General features: G+C 28.0%; 1 protein-coding gene across 19 annotated transcripts in view; it reads left to right on the top strand.

Moving 5' to 3' along the window:
* Window positions 1-16,418, top strand: part of LOC107451792 (serine/threonine-protein kinase Genghis Khan) — a 288,464-nt gene that overhangs the window by 250,985 nt on the left and 21,061 nt on the right. For 10 of the 19 annotated variants that reach the window (XM_071182282.1, XM_071182278.1, XM_016068000.3 and 7 more), the window contains exons 16-29: window positions 804-976; window positions 2,864-3,005; window positions 3,179-3,222; window positions 3,406-3,511; window positions 3,606-3,721; window positions 6,619-6,724; window positions 7,886-7,942; window positions 9,305-9,453; window positions 10,432-10,541; window positions 11,360-11,502; window positions 11,698-11,760; window positions 11,870-11,978; window positions 12,906-12,977; window positions 14,241-14,305. In XM_071182282.1, the coding sequence (XP_071038383.1) occupies window positions 804-976; window positions 2,864-3,005; window positions 3,179-3,222; window positions 3,406-3,511; window positions 3,606-3,721; window positions 6,619-6,724; window positions 7,886-7,942; window positions 9,305-9,453; window positions 10,432-10,541; window positions 11,360-11,502; window positions 11,698-11,760; window positions 11,870-11,978; window positions 12,906-12,977; window positions 14,241-14,305 (1,455 nt within the window). The remainder of the gene's footprint in view (window positions 1-803; window positions 977-2,863; window positions 3,006-3,178; window positions 3,223-3,405; window positions 3,512-3,605; window positions 3,722-6,618; window positions 6,725-7,885; window positions 7,943-9,304; window positions 9,454-10,431; window positions 10,542-11,359; window positions 11,503-11,697; window positions 11,761-11,869; window positions 11,979-12,905; window positions 12,978-14,240; window positions 14,306-16,418) is intronic. The other 9 variants (XM_016068006.3, XM_071182286.1, XM_071182285.1 and 6 more) reach the window with 1 other exon arrangement.

Here is a 16,418-nt window from a genome sequence, read left to right as displayed (position 1 = left end):
CGTCCTTCACTCTTTTTTTCTCAAATCTTTTTTAGTTCCCCAGTTATATATTTATACTTAAGTATTTAAGTTTATAGGTATTAATTTTATCAAAGGCTATACCTTTTGCTTTTCGTTGTTTACCAATCCTTGGAACTGCTTGCTCAATTCTTTTCAGATCACTGCGCCTGAGCTTTTCATCTGTCCAGCACACTGTGGGAAAAAATACCAATTAAATGGCATGCGAATCAAAATGTTGTAAAGGATTTAGACTAATGCAGCAGTTCTTTTCAAATTCCTTTGATTGCTTTTCTCACTTATCTTAAAATAAAAATTTAGTATACATGTGTTAAAAAATTCAAAATAAAAATTATGATTACACATATGTGTTAAGGAACCAAAAATTGAAAATATAAATTGAAAAAGCATTTATTTCTATTTCTTTTTCATTTATGCTCACTTTAAATTTTTTTAGGCGAATGCAACCTAAAAGAAAATAAGCAATTACATTAGTTTAGAATAAAAATTGAAATCAAAATTAAATTTACTCTTTTAACATATACTGTTGTAAATCTGTATAAATTATCAAATTTAATTTGAAAAAAAAAAGATATATTTTTAAAAATTTGTATTGAAAATGTTTTAATTGCAAAATAATGCCTTGCAAATAAGTAAAAACGTTGGAAGGAAAAATAACAGTCTGACATCACTCATATGTGTCAGGATGGCTAATTTAACTATATTTGGCATGATTCTATGCTGTAATAAATATAACCGTTATTTATTACAGTAATATTTTATGATATTCTTAAATCATTCTGCAGCTTGAGGCAAGGGTTGAAGAAGCTCAGTCCGAAGCCACCAAAGAACGAAGACTGAGAGAACGTACAGAAGAATATGCCCACCATTTGGAAGATGAGATGGAGTCTCTTAAGCAGAGACATATTGGACGAGCTCCTAGTCCTGTTCATTTGGAAACACTGCAAGAAGTCAACAGGTACTTAATTTTATAAATTAATTCATAAAACACTCATTCATAAAAACTTCAACTATACAAATGACATCAGAATTGTGATACTGCTCTAATTTGCATTGACTGCTTCAAAATAAGAATATTTTGTTCTAAAATGCTTTAAACTCTATCCATTTTTACTCCAAGTTCTGCTATGTTAATTTTTATTTATTTTCTTCTCATTTTTGTTAATTTTTTTCTTTTAATTTAATTGGAATTAAATACAGCCATTTTTTAAAAAAAATTATAGGATATTTTTATAACTGTTGTAAGAACTGTTTGGAGCTATTAGGCTAAGCTTTCCCCAACCCTAGCTAGCATCCTCTCTTTACATGTTATGAAATTGTCTCAAATTGTTAATATAAAGGAAAATCATCATTTATTTAGAAATCGTTAGATCTGATATTTTCATTTGCAAAAAATTACTCTAACAATGTTTTGTCAGAGCTTGTAAATACAGGGTTTGCCATAGAACAGGAGAGCAGGTAGAAAAGAAAAAAAAACAGGGAAGCATAGTGATCTGAAAAAAATCAGGGAAATATCAGGAAATTTGATTAAAATACCTAAAAAGGCGATGAAAATGCATTAATTTGAAGATATAGGGAAGAAAAAAAAAAGAAAAACAGGTCTTGCAATAGTTTTAAAAAAATAAAATAAAGCATAACTGAATTATTAATAAAATTTATGCCATCTGTTTCCAAAACTCAGATAGGTACAATAAAATCAGCCTGGAAAAATCGTGGAATATTTTTCCGGAGTGTTTCTGGCCATGTTAAAACATGTAAAATTTGAAAACTATTTATGTTGGTAGATAAATCTCACCAAATTAACCACTTTTTAACAAAGTTTATTTATTTCTTAAATTAAAAAAAAAATATTTGTTTTTTAAGTTCAGATAATTTTTGCACCAAGGCAGTACATGTAGTTTAAAAAAATAAAATTTTGTTTTGAGTTTAAATTGTCACTTTCAGGCTGGGATAGCCTGGTTAGTAGGGCGTTGGGCCCATGTCCAAGAGGTTGTGAGTTCGATCCCCATAGCCTAAAGATTCCCCGTGCAGTAAATGGTGACTGGTGCATGTTAAATCTGTTGAGTCACAAATTCCTCAATGTTTCCATAACTAATTATGTATCAGGGGTACTGAATTCGAGATCTTTCTCTGGTTTAGATAAAAATTACTATCTATCAGGGTGTGTATGGTTTTTAAAGAGTGCTTATTTTTGATTTATGTTTTTTAAAAGCCCTTAAAGGTACTTTTCTTTTATTCGGGATTTGTAAAAAGTGCTTAATTTTCTATCTTTTAAAAGGATATTTTTTTCGTTACTTTGTCAATTGTTGTTCTAAATTACAAAAAATGCATGATTTTCATGATTTTCTCTGCAATATATATCAGAAACTAGTTATTTTATCATGATTAAGTAAAGCTTTTGAAAATATTTTTGAACTTTATTGATTTTATGTTTATAAATTAATAATTTTAAATGATAGAAAAAAATTATTGCTGCACAGATCCTAATCATGATTTTTTTTTTGGAAAGTGATTAAAAATATTTTTTGAGTTCTTAAAAAGTACTTAAAAGTTTGAAAAAGTACTTTATTGAAAAATCTGACTACGCTCCCTCATCTGTGGATGAATGAACAAGAAATGCTCCCTCTGTATTAAATTTGCTTGGTTTCAGTAAGCAGGCTTGTTGATGTTCGCAAGTGACATTAGAAACAACAACAACAAATAGTCATTTTGTAATTCTCCTTTGATAGGAAGTGATTTATCATAATATTTTATAAATTTTTAATATTGTGTGTTTCTATGAATATTTATGTATGGCCAAACAGAATATATTTAACAATATAATGAAATTCCAATGTTCTTGTAGACTCAAAATAGAAATTGAAAGAATGGAGCTGCAAAGGAATGAAGCTTTAACAGAGCAGCAAACAAGACATCACGTCGATATAACAAATTTACATGAACAACTCCAAGAAGCAGACATCACTATAGAAGCTATGGAAAGAGAAGTAATAAAACCATTTTATAATATCTCTCTATTTGCATCTAATGTCACTGAAATACCTGATTCAATAAGAGTCACAATATGAAGCTAAAAATGTATTTTAAGGGTGGTCAATGCAGAATACCTTGTATATGTTTTATAAACCGAAAATTTTAATTTTTCTTATTATTTTTCTAGATAATGTCTCTTAAAGAAAAAATAGAGGTTGCCAGATCAGAAAGGTAATGATCTCAAAAATTATGTATACTTTCTTTTCCTTAAATTTTTCTTTTCTTTTTTAATTCTCCTTTCTTTTTTAATTATCTTTACTTTTTTAATCCTCTTTTCTTTTTTGAAAGGTAATAATTTGTGAAATCATGTACTTTATATACTTTTAAAAAAAAAATCTGGTTTAATCATTTTAGCGTTGTTGAAAATAACGAGGTCATGAGTGAGATGAAAAAATTGCATGAAAATGAAAAATGTTTACTCCATGAAGAAAATAATAAACTAAGCCAAGAAATAGATAGGGTAATGAATTTCACTTAACACTTTTTTTTTTTTAACTACATGATTAAAATTTGGTTCTTATTACATGGTTTATGACTAAATATTCTTTTTTTAGTTAGCACAGGTTGTTAGTAGGCAAGAAAACCAAAACAGGAATGAAGATGATGTAAATTATATTAAGGAAAAGTCACTTGCTAAGTGGGAATCACAAGTTACAGAGCTTATCCAATGGTATAGTATATTATGTATATTCTTTGCAATTATCTGCTAATTATAAATTTTTTTTTAACTGTATCATAAGCTGGTAAAAATTTGTCAAAATTGGATTTATTTTCCATTTGGTGAAAAGGGCTTTAATTATCTATTTGGAACATTAATGCAGTTACTTGAATTAAAATGTTTTCTAAAATTTTAAACTGTGATTATAGACTTATACATTTGCAACAAAATGCTGAGACATCTTCTAGCATTTCAGAGCCATAGGGAAAGAGAATGTACGGTTGAATCCCTCATGATAGGTTTATATGTATTTATAAAAATTTACAACACCCAGTGGCTGAGCGATAGTGCTTTGCGTTGTCGTGCCATAGGTCCCTGGTTCGATCCTCGGGCCGAGCAAGGTTGACTCAGCCTTTCATCCCTTCAGTGGGTCTACAAAGTGAGTACCAAGCATGCTTGGGGGCTAAACACTGGGGGTTCTGCTTTGGGCTGACCACCCAACCGGAACATCTGCTCTTGCACCTCAGATCTCAAAGGTCAAGAAAACTGAGATTGTCACAGTAGGCCTTTGCCCTCTATGGGCTGTCACGCCACTGAGTTTAGTTTATAAAAATTTATATTATTTACTTTTTGTGAAAAAAATTTGACCATAAGAAAAAAATATTATTCCAAAACTCAAGTTTCTTTTTTATAATCAATTTATTATAAATATGTTTAAAACTGTCGATTTTGATTTCTTAAAACATTTATTTATTGCAAATGCCCAGAAGATTGGCTATGACGGCATTAGATCTCTGGCCTTCCAATATCTCTGAACATTACAATTTAAAAACACCAATGCAGAACAGGAGTCAAGAGGAGTAGCATCAAAAATTTGATGTTGTCCACACAAAGGACAAAAAAGAGAATGTAAAGGCCAAACCGAAACAAATACACGGACAAACAGTCATGGCCTGTAGTAAGGCAGAAAAGTGCCACAGCTGCTCGTCTAGGAAAATCTGGAATCAACCGTTAGTCATCAAGCAGTGGGGCCCATGACTTACTGGCAGAGTCACATAATGCTTTCTGCCTTATCCTAGTGTTGTATATTTTTTTTTATGAGGAGTATGACAGAATGAAACGAGAGGCTTTTCAAAGGTCTCTGGAGGATTGCTTAAAATATATTTTTAATTAAGCAGAAAGAGGAACTACCAATACGTTTTGATATAATATGCATGAAATATGCAATGGAATACATAAAAATACTTCTATTTTTATTTTTAAATAAGAATATTTTTTTCTCAAAAGGAATTATTAAAATATGTAAGATCAAATACTTATTTTATTGATTTTTTTTGTACAACTTGTGTTACTTTATTGCTATTGTTCATTATTAATACTTTTAAGTAATTAAGATTGATTTTCAATAATTTTCTACCACAACACAAAAAACTTAGTAAAAATTCTTTTTCTTTGAAATTTTTTTCTACCACCATTTTATTTTGTTCAAATAAATCAGTGCAACTAAATACATCAATCTATCTTAACCACACTCTTTTTATTTTCGCTATATTTTTTTTTAGTTTTACCCAAAATAATTATTATTTTAATATTTAAAACTTCAAGACTTTACCCATTCTAAGAACAATATCTATCTAACGTTCTGCGATTTCCCCTAATGCAACAAAGATGAATTTTTTTGCAGCAATGAAATTTTTTTCTTCAATTTTAAGAAGCATTTGTTACAAATATTATAACTATTATGATCCCAATCTTGGCATGGACATTGTGTTTGATGTAGGAAAAAAATACAAAATCTGGCTGAATTCCAAATATGATATTTAGAACTCTGGGACTTGTGACAGAATTTGATTCTTATCATTTATGTTTTGGACACTGTTGAAGAAATATGTGATTTAGTCCTGTATTTAATGTTCATATTTTGCATTATGGTTTGCTTGATAAAGGTAAGAGTCATAATTTAATATTTAAGTAGTTTTCTTATAAAATCCTTTTCCTTCAGTTTTCATTATATTTCCATTAAGATTGTATGTCTCAACATCAAAATGCTGATTCTTTATCATTTCAGTCATACAATCAATTTATTTATATTATTTAACAGTCATATGGTTTCTATTTTTATAGAATTTCATGATGATTCATCAAATTATGATTGTCTTTTATTTTTTTCATTTAATATTGGAGCCATTAATGTACACAGTCTAATAGTTCCACTTAAATCAAAGATTCTATGAATGGAAATTAAGGATGATGACTGTAAAAAAAAACTACATAGATTAGCTATTTCTTGAGCTAGTAAGTCGTGAAGATAACTTTCCAATGGGGCAATTCTAGTTAAAATCCCAGCCTCAAATACTGGTCCCAGTTCGTTCTAACCATCTTGCCATCTTATTAGGGGAAATTTTCTTCTCCTTGTTAAACAAATGCAGGTTAGTTTCAGTAAAACGTCCTTAAAAAGTGAGTCTATTTCAGAAGTTTTCCTGTCTTCTGGGCTGGGTTCAAAGTTACAAGTTTACTGAAAGGAAAATTGTTGCATAGTTGCAAACTTGATTTGGTTTAGCTATTTGACGTAGATAGAATGTATTAAACTAATTTAAAAAATCAGCTTTTAAATTTTTCTGTTTTTGTTTATTATATAAAGATATGCATCATTAAATCAATAATTTAGGTTGTCTATTTTCCTAATTATTTGTCAAAGGGTTGTAACATTTAAAATCTGCATTTATGAAGCTTGTAAAAAAATATAAATTAATCAAAATTGCACTGAAATTTTTCTGCTGTACAAAGTAAAAACTATTTTTTTTTTGATGAAGAAAAGCCAACATACATTATAATTTTATGTGATAATAAAATGTATATATTTATTTGTAAATAGGTAAATTAAAGTGGTTTTTGTGATGTGATTTTAGGGTAAGTGATGAAAAAGATGCCAGAAGTTATCTTCAAGCTCTTGCTACAAAAATGACCGAAGAGTTAGAAAATATGAAATCTAGTGGTGTTACTCCAGCAACAGCTGTAAGTATTAATAAGATTATTAATATATATTATTTTTAATGAATTGAAATTTATTTTTAATATTGTACAACATATTTTGCGAAAATAATAAAAATTGGTTCAGTCTCATGGAAATTTTCTTACATACATAAACATCAATAAAATATTATTTGTAATTAAGAAATAATATTTTGGGTGATTGGGTAGCAACAATATTTTCTGTTGTAGCAAATTTATAATTATAAGCAACTGAGATCAATTTCTGTAACAAAACAGTTTCAGCCAAATGAAGCAAAATCTGCAATTTATTTTATTTTCCAAACTATATTTATCAGCTACAATAATTATATAAAGATTAACAATCAGACTTTATAAAGGTATTGGAATGTCATTTTTTTTAAAAAAATTCTTACTTTTATTACAGACAAAGAAATAAGTTTGCCTTTACACAAAAATAAGACATTGTCACCGAATTTCAAAAAATCCTGTTAATAAGAGGTTGTTTACAATATGAAAAAATTGTGCAAACAATTGTGCAATATCGCAAATTTATACTTCTCTGTACTTTTCTAAAACTTCCATTGTTCTCAGTCAGTAATCCCAGAAAATTTGTTGCCACTCCTGAAATATTGGAAAACTCATTTTAAATTCATTATGATATAATTATTATTTATTATAATTAAAATATGAAAATATATATTTATACATATATTTACAAATAAATGCTCAAAACCTATCTCATACATTTCTACTAAAGTACATTCTCTTATGTAATTTTTAAATATGCTTTATAATCAACAATCCCTGTTTTTGAAGCACACCCAGCTTCAGGTTGATGGATACCAGCTTCTCTGGGAAGTAAAGGCAGTCTATGCGCAATGCTGACCACATTGCCACTATTCATGCTGTTGGTCACAAAAGTTTGGAGGTTTAACCTCCATGACATTCTTGGCTCACAACGGGCTGTTACAGAAATGCTTCATAATCAGCTGTATTTTTATTTGTTAAAACCAAGGTGTTAAAAATTGTTCTTTTTATCATTAAGCATGACATTTAGCTTATGATTAAGTTTATAGCTCAAAATGCATTAATTATTTAACTAAGAATACTTAGTTTTATAATTATTGAACAGTTTTTAAAATATTTATATTTACTTGTTATTGATTTTTCTTCATGTTTCAGCAAAATTTTAATAATTTAAATATGAAAAGGTACAGCATAGGATGCCATTTAGAAAGGGTAATTACTGGCTTTTTTCAAAAAATAATCCATTGTTTTAACCATTTAACCTGTGTTGAAAAGAATGCGATTTTAATGCTGTTAATTACTAACATTTATTGTTGTAGCATGAACTGTAATCGACGAATGTTGTTTATTTGAATTTGTTTAACACTTACAGAGTATTCCGTTCTTATTTTCTGAAACTCTGTAAAAAATAAAGTGAAAAAAAACTTTAAGGACACAAATCAATGTTTAACTGAACAATATACTTAACGGAAATGTTATTGAAATCAGATTAAAAAAAACGCTATACAACATTTTTATTGTTGGATGAAACTTGAGAGAGATTGAGAACATAATTAGAACACCTTTCTGTTTAATCCAACAATGAAATTAGTTTTGATGGTTTTAATCTCTCTTATATGTGATTGATTTTTAGAATTTCCCTAATTTTGAAGTTTTACAAATTTTCCTCACTTTAATATTTATTAATTTGAATGTACATTTTTACTAACTCTTAAATTTTAAAACTTGTAATGTGTGTATTTTTCAAATCATTTTGAAAAGGATTCTAAAAATACTTCTTAAAAGCCGAAATTACGGAATATTCTTCATAACCCAAATTATAATGGCTATGTATAGCAATTGACGTTATGTAAATTCAGAAAGCAAAAAGTATGCCCTAAAAATTGAATATGAAGTTATGAAAGTTTATTCATTTATAAGAAAAATAAAGCTAATAATATGTAATAAAAATATGCTTCCATAAAGGAAAAAAATAGCTTGTAAAATGGAGTTTTCATTGTACTTGTCTTTTTACATATAAAATTCAAGTTACCTTTTAAAAATTAAAAAATATCTTAATTTGCATGATTATGAAGAATTGTGATATATACAATGGTCACATTTCGAGAATACACTTAATTAGTTTTTTTTTAAATGGAACTAGTTAATTAACTAGTTAGATTAACAGAACTAGTTAATTGGCTGTGTTTTTTAAAACATTAATGTAATAAAAATGCAATTGGTTAATGATATTGTTTTAACTCATTGCACTATAAGTTATTCTAGTAATTTATGATTAGTTTTTATATTTTATTAAACTTTGAAGGTCATAAATAAGAGATATGCACAATACACTAAATGTATTGTTCATTACATTAGCAACTAACATTAGGATGACAGTTAAAGATAAAGTTATTAATCATTTAAGAAATTCTGTTTACAATGTAAGTTAAGGTAGCATGGATTATTTTTATTGGTGAAATGGGGCATTAACTTTTTCTTTTTTTGAAAGCCACAAAAGTAATTGTTCCTTTTCTCACATAGATTTGAACTATCATGTCTAAATTAGTAATTATTTATAATTTAATTTTAAAGGAAAAGAACTGGAGAAATAGACGCTCTCAGAAACTGGAGAAAATGGAACTGCTCAATCTTCAGTCTAGTCTAAATAGTGAAATTCAAGCTAAACAGTCAATAGCTGATGAATTAAGTAAAGTACGAGCAGAACTAGTCTCTGTACAAAAGTAAGTACAAAATACTTTTTTTTTCTATCTTTAACTTAATATTGCAAAATTCTTCGATTTATGCAGTTTCATTATATTAAAAAATTTTTAAAAAAATAAAACTACATTTTTATATTTATTAAAAAAATTAAATTTTAAAGTTACAAATAATAATTTTCTGTCAGTTCTTTTATGTGGTTTTTAATTTAAAAAAATGAATGTGTAATATAAATTTTAAAAAAATAAAGAAAATACTTGTAACTTTTAAGAATATTTTATTATGATTATAAATATGTAGTTTAAGTTATTTTCTTTAAAATTAAATATGTTGCTTATTAAAATTGAATACTTAATTTCACTTTTAAAAAAATAATTTTCAATCAGAACTTTTAAGAGGTTTTTATAGTTTAACAGCTGATATAAAGTTTTTTGATAAATTTTTATGAGTAAACTATGCTGTTTATAAGAAAATATTTTCGTTTGATGTTGATCAATGAAGATTATTTGGACATTTCGAACAAAAAATAAGAAAAAAGTATGGTATTTTCATGTCAAATCGCCAACAAAACATTTCTTTCTAAAACTTTCACATAGTTCTGCTGTAGGAAGACCTCCTAAGCCTTGATTTTTTACGCCATTATAACCATGGATGTTTCAAGTATTCAATTTTTGAGAAGAACGAAACTAAAATTCACAGTAACATTAGTTCTCACAATTTTACATATGAAAAAATGTTGTTTCATTTTCATTTGAGAAGTGTCTGTAAAATGATTAATTTTTAAAGTTTCTCAATTTTTTTAAAAAAAAATTAAGCTTATTTTATATTAATGATAACTATATTTTTTTTTATTTGCTGAAATATTAGAGGCGACTTTCTAAACTTTCTAGTTATTGAGAAGGACACACATATATATCCACAGTTCTTCATGCCTTTATGCTCATTTCGTACCTTTATTTCTTCATGCTCATTTCAACTACATAATAATTCTTTATTTTCAGAGAATTGAAAGAAACAAAGCAAAGAGTAGAAAATTTAAAGAACGAAGCCTCCAAGAAAGACCATCTCATACAGGATTTGCAGCAAAAGCTCGATTCCTCTGGAGATAATTGTATGCCCATCATGTTCTATTTGATTATGATTCTGTATGATTATAAATGTTTTTTTTATTCCAAATCTCTATGATTATAAATGTTCTCTTTATGATTCTCTATAATTATAAATGTTCTCTTTATGTTCTTCTTTATGTCTTCTAAATGTTCTCTATGATTATGATTTTCTCCTTGGTTATGATTATTTATGATTTTAATTCGATATTATTGTAAATGTTATCTTTGATTATTGTCATTATTATTACAAATATATTTTCGTTGTTATGATTCACAATAGTTATAAATATCGTGTTCTCTTTAATTATGATTCTTTATGATTATACACAAATAATTAAATATAGAAAAGTCATAGGTATCATTAACTTAGTATTTTTAAGTCTTTTCTATCTCAAGCAACTCAATCAATTAAGATTCACTATGGATGATTGCAATTCTATTTAAAATTAACCTGATTAATTCACCTCTTTGTGTGCTCTGTAACATTTCGTCTATGACTGGGGAGCATCTATTTGATTGTCCCTCTCTTCTTGACATTCGTTCCTGTGACGACTTACACGCCCTCTCACCTTCTGGAGCTACTTCACTGTTGTATTGAACGGCAAGACGCCTTATGTCTGAGAAGACGATGGCGGGCGTAACTGAAAAGAAAAAAAAACAATGATAATGACTTATTTATTAATTATTTTTATTAAAAATTGTTCAAATTCTCCAAATTAAAATATATAGCAGTCTTAATCAGTATAATAAATTTCTTATTTAAATATTTTTATGGAATATTTATTGCCAAAAGGACATTGAATTTCAAATCCTCTTACAGATCAATTCTTGAAAAATACACCTCGTCACCTTGTCAGAAGTGAAAGCGGTGACTCAGCTGGAGCTGGTGATGAAGCCGATGTGGAAGATAATCAACCTCCATCTGTAACTAGTAGTAAATCAAATGCTTCAGATAATAGTGGAGTAAGCATTTTATTTCATTATCTTTGAGAATATGTTTTGTGCTAGATAATTTATTTGTAACTTGAGTCAAATCAAATGTGTAAGTGTAAGCAAACATGTATATATTAACTAAAATCAATAGTGCTAATTGTTTTATAGCTTTAATTTCAAATATTATTTTGCCTATGTTATACTCAACAATGTATAAATTTACAGGAAATGGTTTCTGCACCTGTGTCTCCCATAATTGATACTAGGCCGGCTCATTTACCTCCTAAGGTTAATATAGAATATTTCTTCAAAATTATAAATTATTTTTTAAAAAATAATTTTTTTTTATCATTATTTAATGATAGTATGCGAACTAAAAAAAGTAATTTATTTACAGCCAAATAAAGCACATCAATTTTTAGTGAGAACATTTGTTGCCCCTCTGAAGTGTAACCACTGCACATCTCTAATGGTTGGTCTTATAAGACAAGGTGCTGTTTGTGAGGGTAAGTCTTAATTTTAAAATTTTTAATTAGTAACTTTTGATCTGATGATTGGATTTTCATGAGCGAGGGACTTAAACTTTGGATATGATTCTTAATTAGTAGCATAAATTAAAAACATTTTTATTAGTAACTTTTGATCTGATAATTGGATTTTTAAGTTAGAGGACTCACTTTAGATATGATATTTAATGAGTAGCATAATTTAAGGCCTTTTTTATCAGCAACTTTTAATCTAATGATTGGATTTTTAGGTCTTAAATTTTTTTCCATTGTAGTTTTTCATTTATGGATGATAATTTTTCAATCATTTGATCTAATAATTGGATATTCAAGTTAGAGCAACTGGCTTTGGATATGATAGTTAATTACCGTTTTAATTAAAAAAATTTTTGATCTCATGATTGAACTTTCAAGCACCAATTTAAAAACTTCACTGTGTGAAGGACTAGCTCGATATAATATTTTATCGTCCACAAATTCAGAAACACAAATTTTACTTTTTTAAAATATTTTATAATTTTTTTTATTGCTTCAGATTTAGAAACCTCAAAAATACATGAAGTAGTCATAATCAGAAAAATGTGCCTTTAGTACTTCGTTAGAACTTTTCATGTTGCATTAATTTTTTATGCCATTCCCTAAATCTATGGAACCAATTGCAAGAAATTGTAAGTTTTCATAGAGATTTATGAAATTGTGTACCAGAATGTAGTTTCTTATAATAAAATTATTTTTAATAATTATTAATAATGAGAAAATTTTATATAGTGATAAATTATATAATTTATATGCCTTTACTTTAAAACCCTTTTAACAAAACAATGATAAGAAGCCAACTGAAAAATCACCTTGTATCAAAATTTTAATTTAAATATTTTTTTCTTGTGTTTTCAAGTTATTTAAATTGTATTGTATTTTATTACCTAGTGTGTGGGTTTGCATGTCATGTAGTATGTCAAGAAAAAGTACCTTTGATGTGTCCTGTTCCTCCTGACCAAAGTAAGTTTATGACACAGTTTTTTCAATATTTTTGATCCCTTCTCTTTTTCTACAATGTGTCACTCTTCATCCTCTCCTCCCCCTTGTCACATGTCACACTATATTATGTATCGTATATCCAGGCATATAAGTCTACTTTTCAAACCCCCAAAATTTTCTAAAAATCAGGGGGTCGACTTATACACTGGTAGTAAAGTTGTAGGACATTTGTTGATTGGGAAATATGGACACATTATAAGCATTCGAGAAAGACACGGTTAACTTTGTATCCATTTATCCCTTTCAAAAACTATTTTTTAAATGTTAAATACAATTTATTTTGCATTTTCTTCTTGTCATATTTTCTTTACATATAAAGGTGTTTTTTTAAAAGTGATACTTAAAATTACATTCAGAAAAAAAAATTAGCTACATTCATTTATTCAAAAGTATTTCAATTGCAACACAATGATAACTTTTAAAACATACCATAAAGCTACAAGTTTAAACATACCAAAACATCATCCGTGTTGGATTTAGTAACGTTAGCAGATTTCATTCTGTCATACAGATCTTAGTGTGCAATGGATTCTACTTCATCCTCATCTGCTGAGTTCTACAAATTGTCTTCCCCATCCAAAGAATTCGAAATTCCATACTTTTTAAAAAAGAATATTACTAGAAATTTGCTATCTCATATTCAAAAATAAGGGCTTGACTTATGCAACGGGATATACATTAAATGGAGTATATAATATAAACATATACTAGCACCATATTAGTAAGCACCACATTACAAATCATACTTCAAATTTAATTTTTAAACATTATGTGTTTTAAGAACATCTGTGAGCATATCAGTAATAATAATTACTGTATGTAGTTTTAACAATAATGATTATTATATATAGTTATAACATTAATAACGTTGCTTAATAAGATCATTTGAGAGAAATTGCTTAATAAGATCATTTTATAAGAAATAATATTAAAGTTTAAGACAAAAATCATAATTAATATACTATCAGAATAAAATATTTAAATAAAAGAGCAATCTGAAAACAGTAATATTTTGGAATTTTAATACATTTTGCTTTAGATCTTATCTTTATTTTATGAACACAGAACACTCCTCTAAGCATAAAATGTAGCATCATTTGTGGATGGCCCATTTGTCTAATATATGACTATATTTGTCTATTTTTCTATATATCTGCCCATTTGTCTGTATTTATGACCTTCTAATTTTAAAATCTAAATCTAAACTTGTGTATTATTTTCCAGCAAAGAGACCAGTTGGCATTGATCCCACTCGTGGAATAGGTACAGCATATGAAGGATATGTGAAGGTATAGTTTTCCTTTAATGTATGCTTTATGGTAAGATTTTCAGAGTGTTCTGTAATTCCCAACTTCAATATATATATATTTTAGAATCCTTGTCAAAAATGAAGTCAGAAAAGTATGTATAAAATGGATCGCCAATTAGTATTTGAGGGAAGGCAAAATAATAAAATTTTTTCAAAATCTAATACAGTAAAATGCTGATTATCTGAATGCCAAACTGTCCAATTATCGGAATTGGTCAAGGACCATGTTTTTTTCCCACCATTTCCAATATAAATAAATAAGTTTTTTTTTTTAATGAAAATACTTTTTAATATTTTCAGAACATAAAAGGATTAAGTCATATATAATTATAATAAGATAATTTTCATAAAAGGATTAAAATAATGGCTTCTTTTGTTCCTTGTGACCTTGAAAAGAATTTCACGTTCATTTTCGAATTTCAGTGTGAATAGCAACTAACAATTAGTTTCTAGTAAGGGAACAGATTTATTTATTTATTTTTTAAAAAAAAAAAAAGAAATAGAAAGAGGAGGTTAAACATGTTGTGAAAATCCTCCTGTCTGTTTTGAAACACATTTTGTTAGTTTATTTTGTAAAAAATAAAATGTTAAAAAGTTGCATATTTTTAACATACATTTTTAGTATACAATAGTAGACACAAAATGAAAAGAAAAATATCTAAATAGCATTCTCATAGCTGTTTTTGAGAAAGTTGTCTAGTTATCTGTTTTTTTCCTTCGTAATCTGGATTGCCTATGGTCCTGATTAGTCCAGATGATTGGTGCGCTATTTTACCATCGCAGTTGATGAAAGTGGGTTTGACCAGTTTGATTGCTAGATGAAACTTAAAGGTGTTCCTAATGATTGGCTTTCTCTGTTACCAAATAGGTTTAGATTGTTTTAATCACGCTTTTCTCAGTAGTGATAAATCAGATTACGATAACTCTAGGACCTTTCCATGGTCAAATGTTATTTCAATTTTTAAATATACATACTTTTTTCATTTTAGACAATGATTCAAAAAACATAAAATGGAGAATGGTGATAACAGAACATCTTGTATATTTGAGTATAAAACAAAAATTATCTACACTTATTCTTAAATATTAATTAAACAAAGATATTGTTCAATAATGATTGAGATATACATAATTTAAGAGCTTAGCGAACTTATCTTATGGAATTACAGCAACATAAAGATAGATACATAGATAATATACAGTGCATTAGATGCAACAATCAATAATGAGGCAGAGCACATTAAATTAAAACTATGTTAATTAGAAAAATGCTGACAGACTTGAAATTCAGTAACTGGTGTGGCAAAAAAATAATATTTACATACTTTTCTCATGCTAATATTTGTCATGCAAGGTATAATACAAGAATTGTAACTGAGCTGTTGACAGTCCATTCTTTCTGTTTCTAAGAGAGACATTTGACGGAGAGAACATTTACAAAGGGCTGCTCTTTGTCAATATCTTAGAACTAGAATTAATAACCAGCAGTATTAGAAGTGCAGAAACATTAACAAAATTTATAAAGACATTCACATAAAGTATGCAGGTAAACTTTCATGCTATGTCACACATCACCCAACCTAGCCCCATTTTTTAGGGCTCTATCTTTTAACAGCCACATAATTTTGATCTTGGTCAGATGAGATGTTCAGCACCTGAGCTGGTACCCTTCTCTCCAAACTTCTAGACCACAACCAGCAGAAGGACTTTCAGCCATGACGGATTTAGTGTGCAGTTACACACCAGTTATTTAGTCAGCTGCTAGGATCAAACTCGCAACCCCCGGCTCTCCACCATTGGGGTGTTAAAGCTAAACCACATACGGCCAAAGCAATAAGTCAGACAGAAATTCAAAAGATAATCCTGAACCACCCACAATACAGTCCAGATCTGTTTCCCTGTAACTTCAACCATCTTTCGTGAGCTCAAAAAAGCATTGTAAGGACAATGGTTTTAAATCGACAGTAAAGTCAACTACTCTATACAGCAGCTAATTGATTTGATAATTCTTGTCAGAATGGGACAAGGATTATACGTAATAAGTGGTGTCAGAAGAAATTATCCATTTCATGTAAAAAAGGTTACAGTGCTTA

This window comes from Parasteatoda tepidariorum, chromosome 4, assembly GCF_982258835.1.
Source record: "Parasteatoda tepidariorum strain Cologne lab strain chromosome 4, Ptep-v5.0, whole genome shotgun sequence".
In the NCBI taxonomy this organism is placed as follows: domain Eukaryota; kingdom Metazoa; phylum Arthropoda; class Arachnida; order Araneae; family Theridiidae; genus Parasteatoda; species Parasteatoda tepidariorum.
Note: the sequence above shows the minus strand (reverse complement) of the source record. Positions and strands in the feature narration are given on the sequence as shown.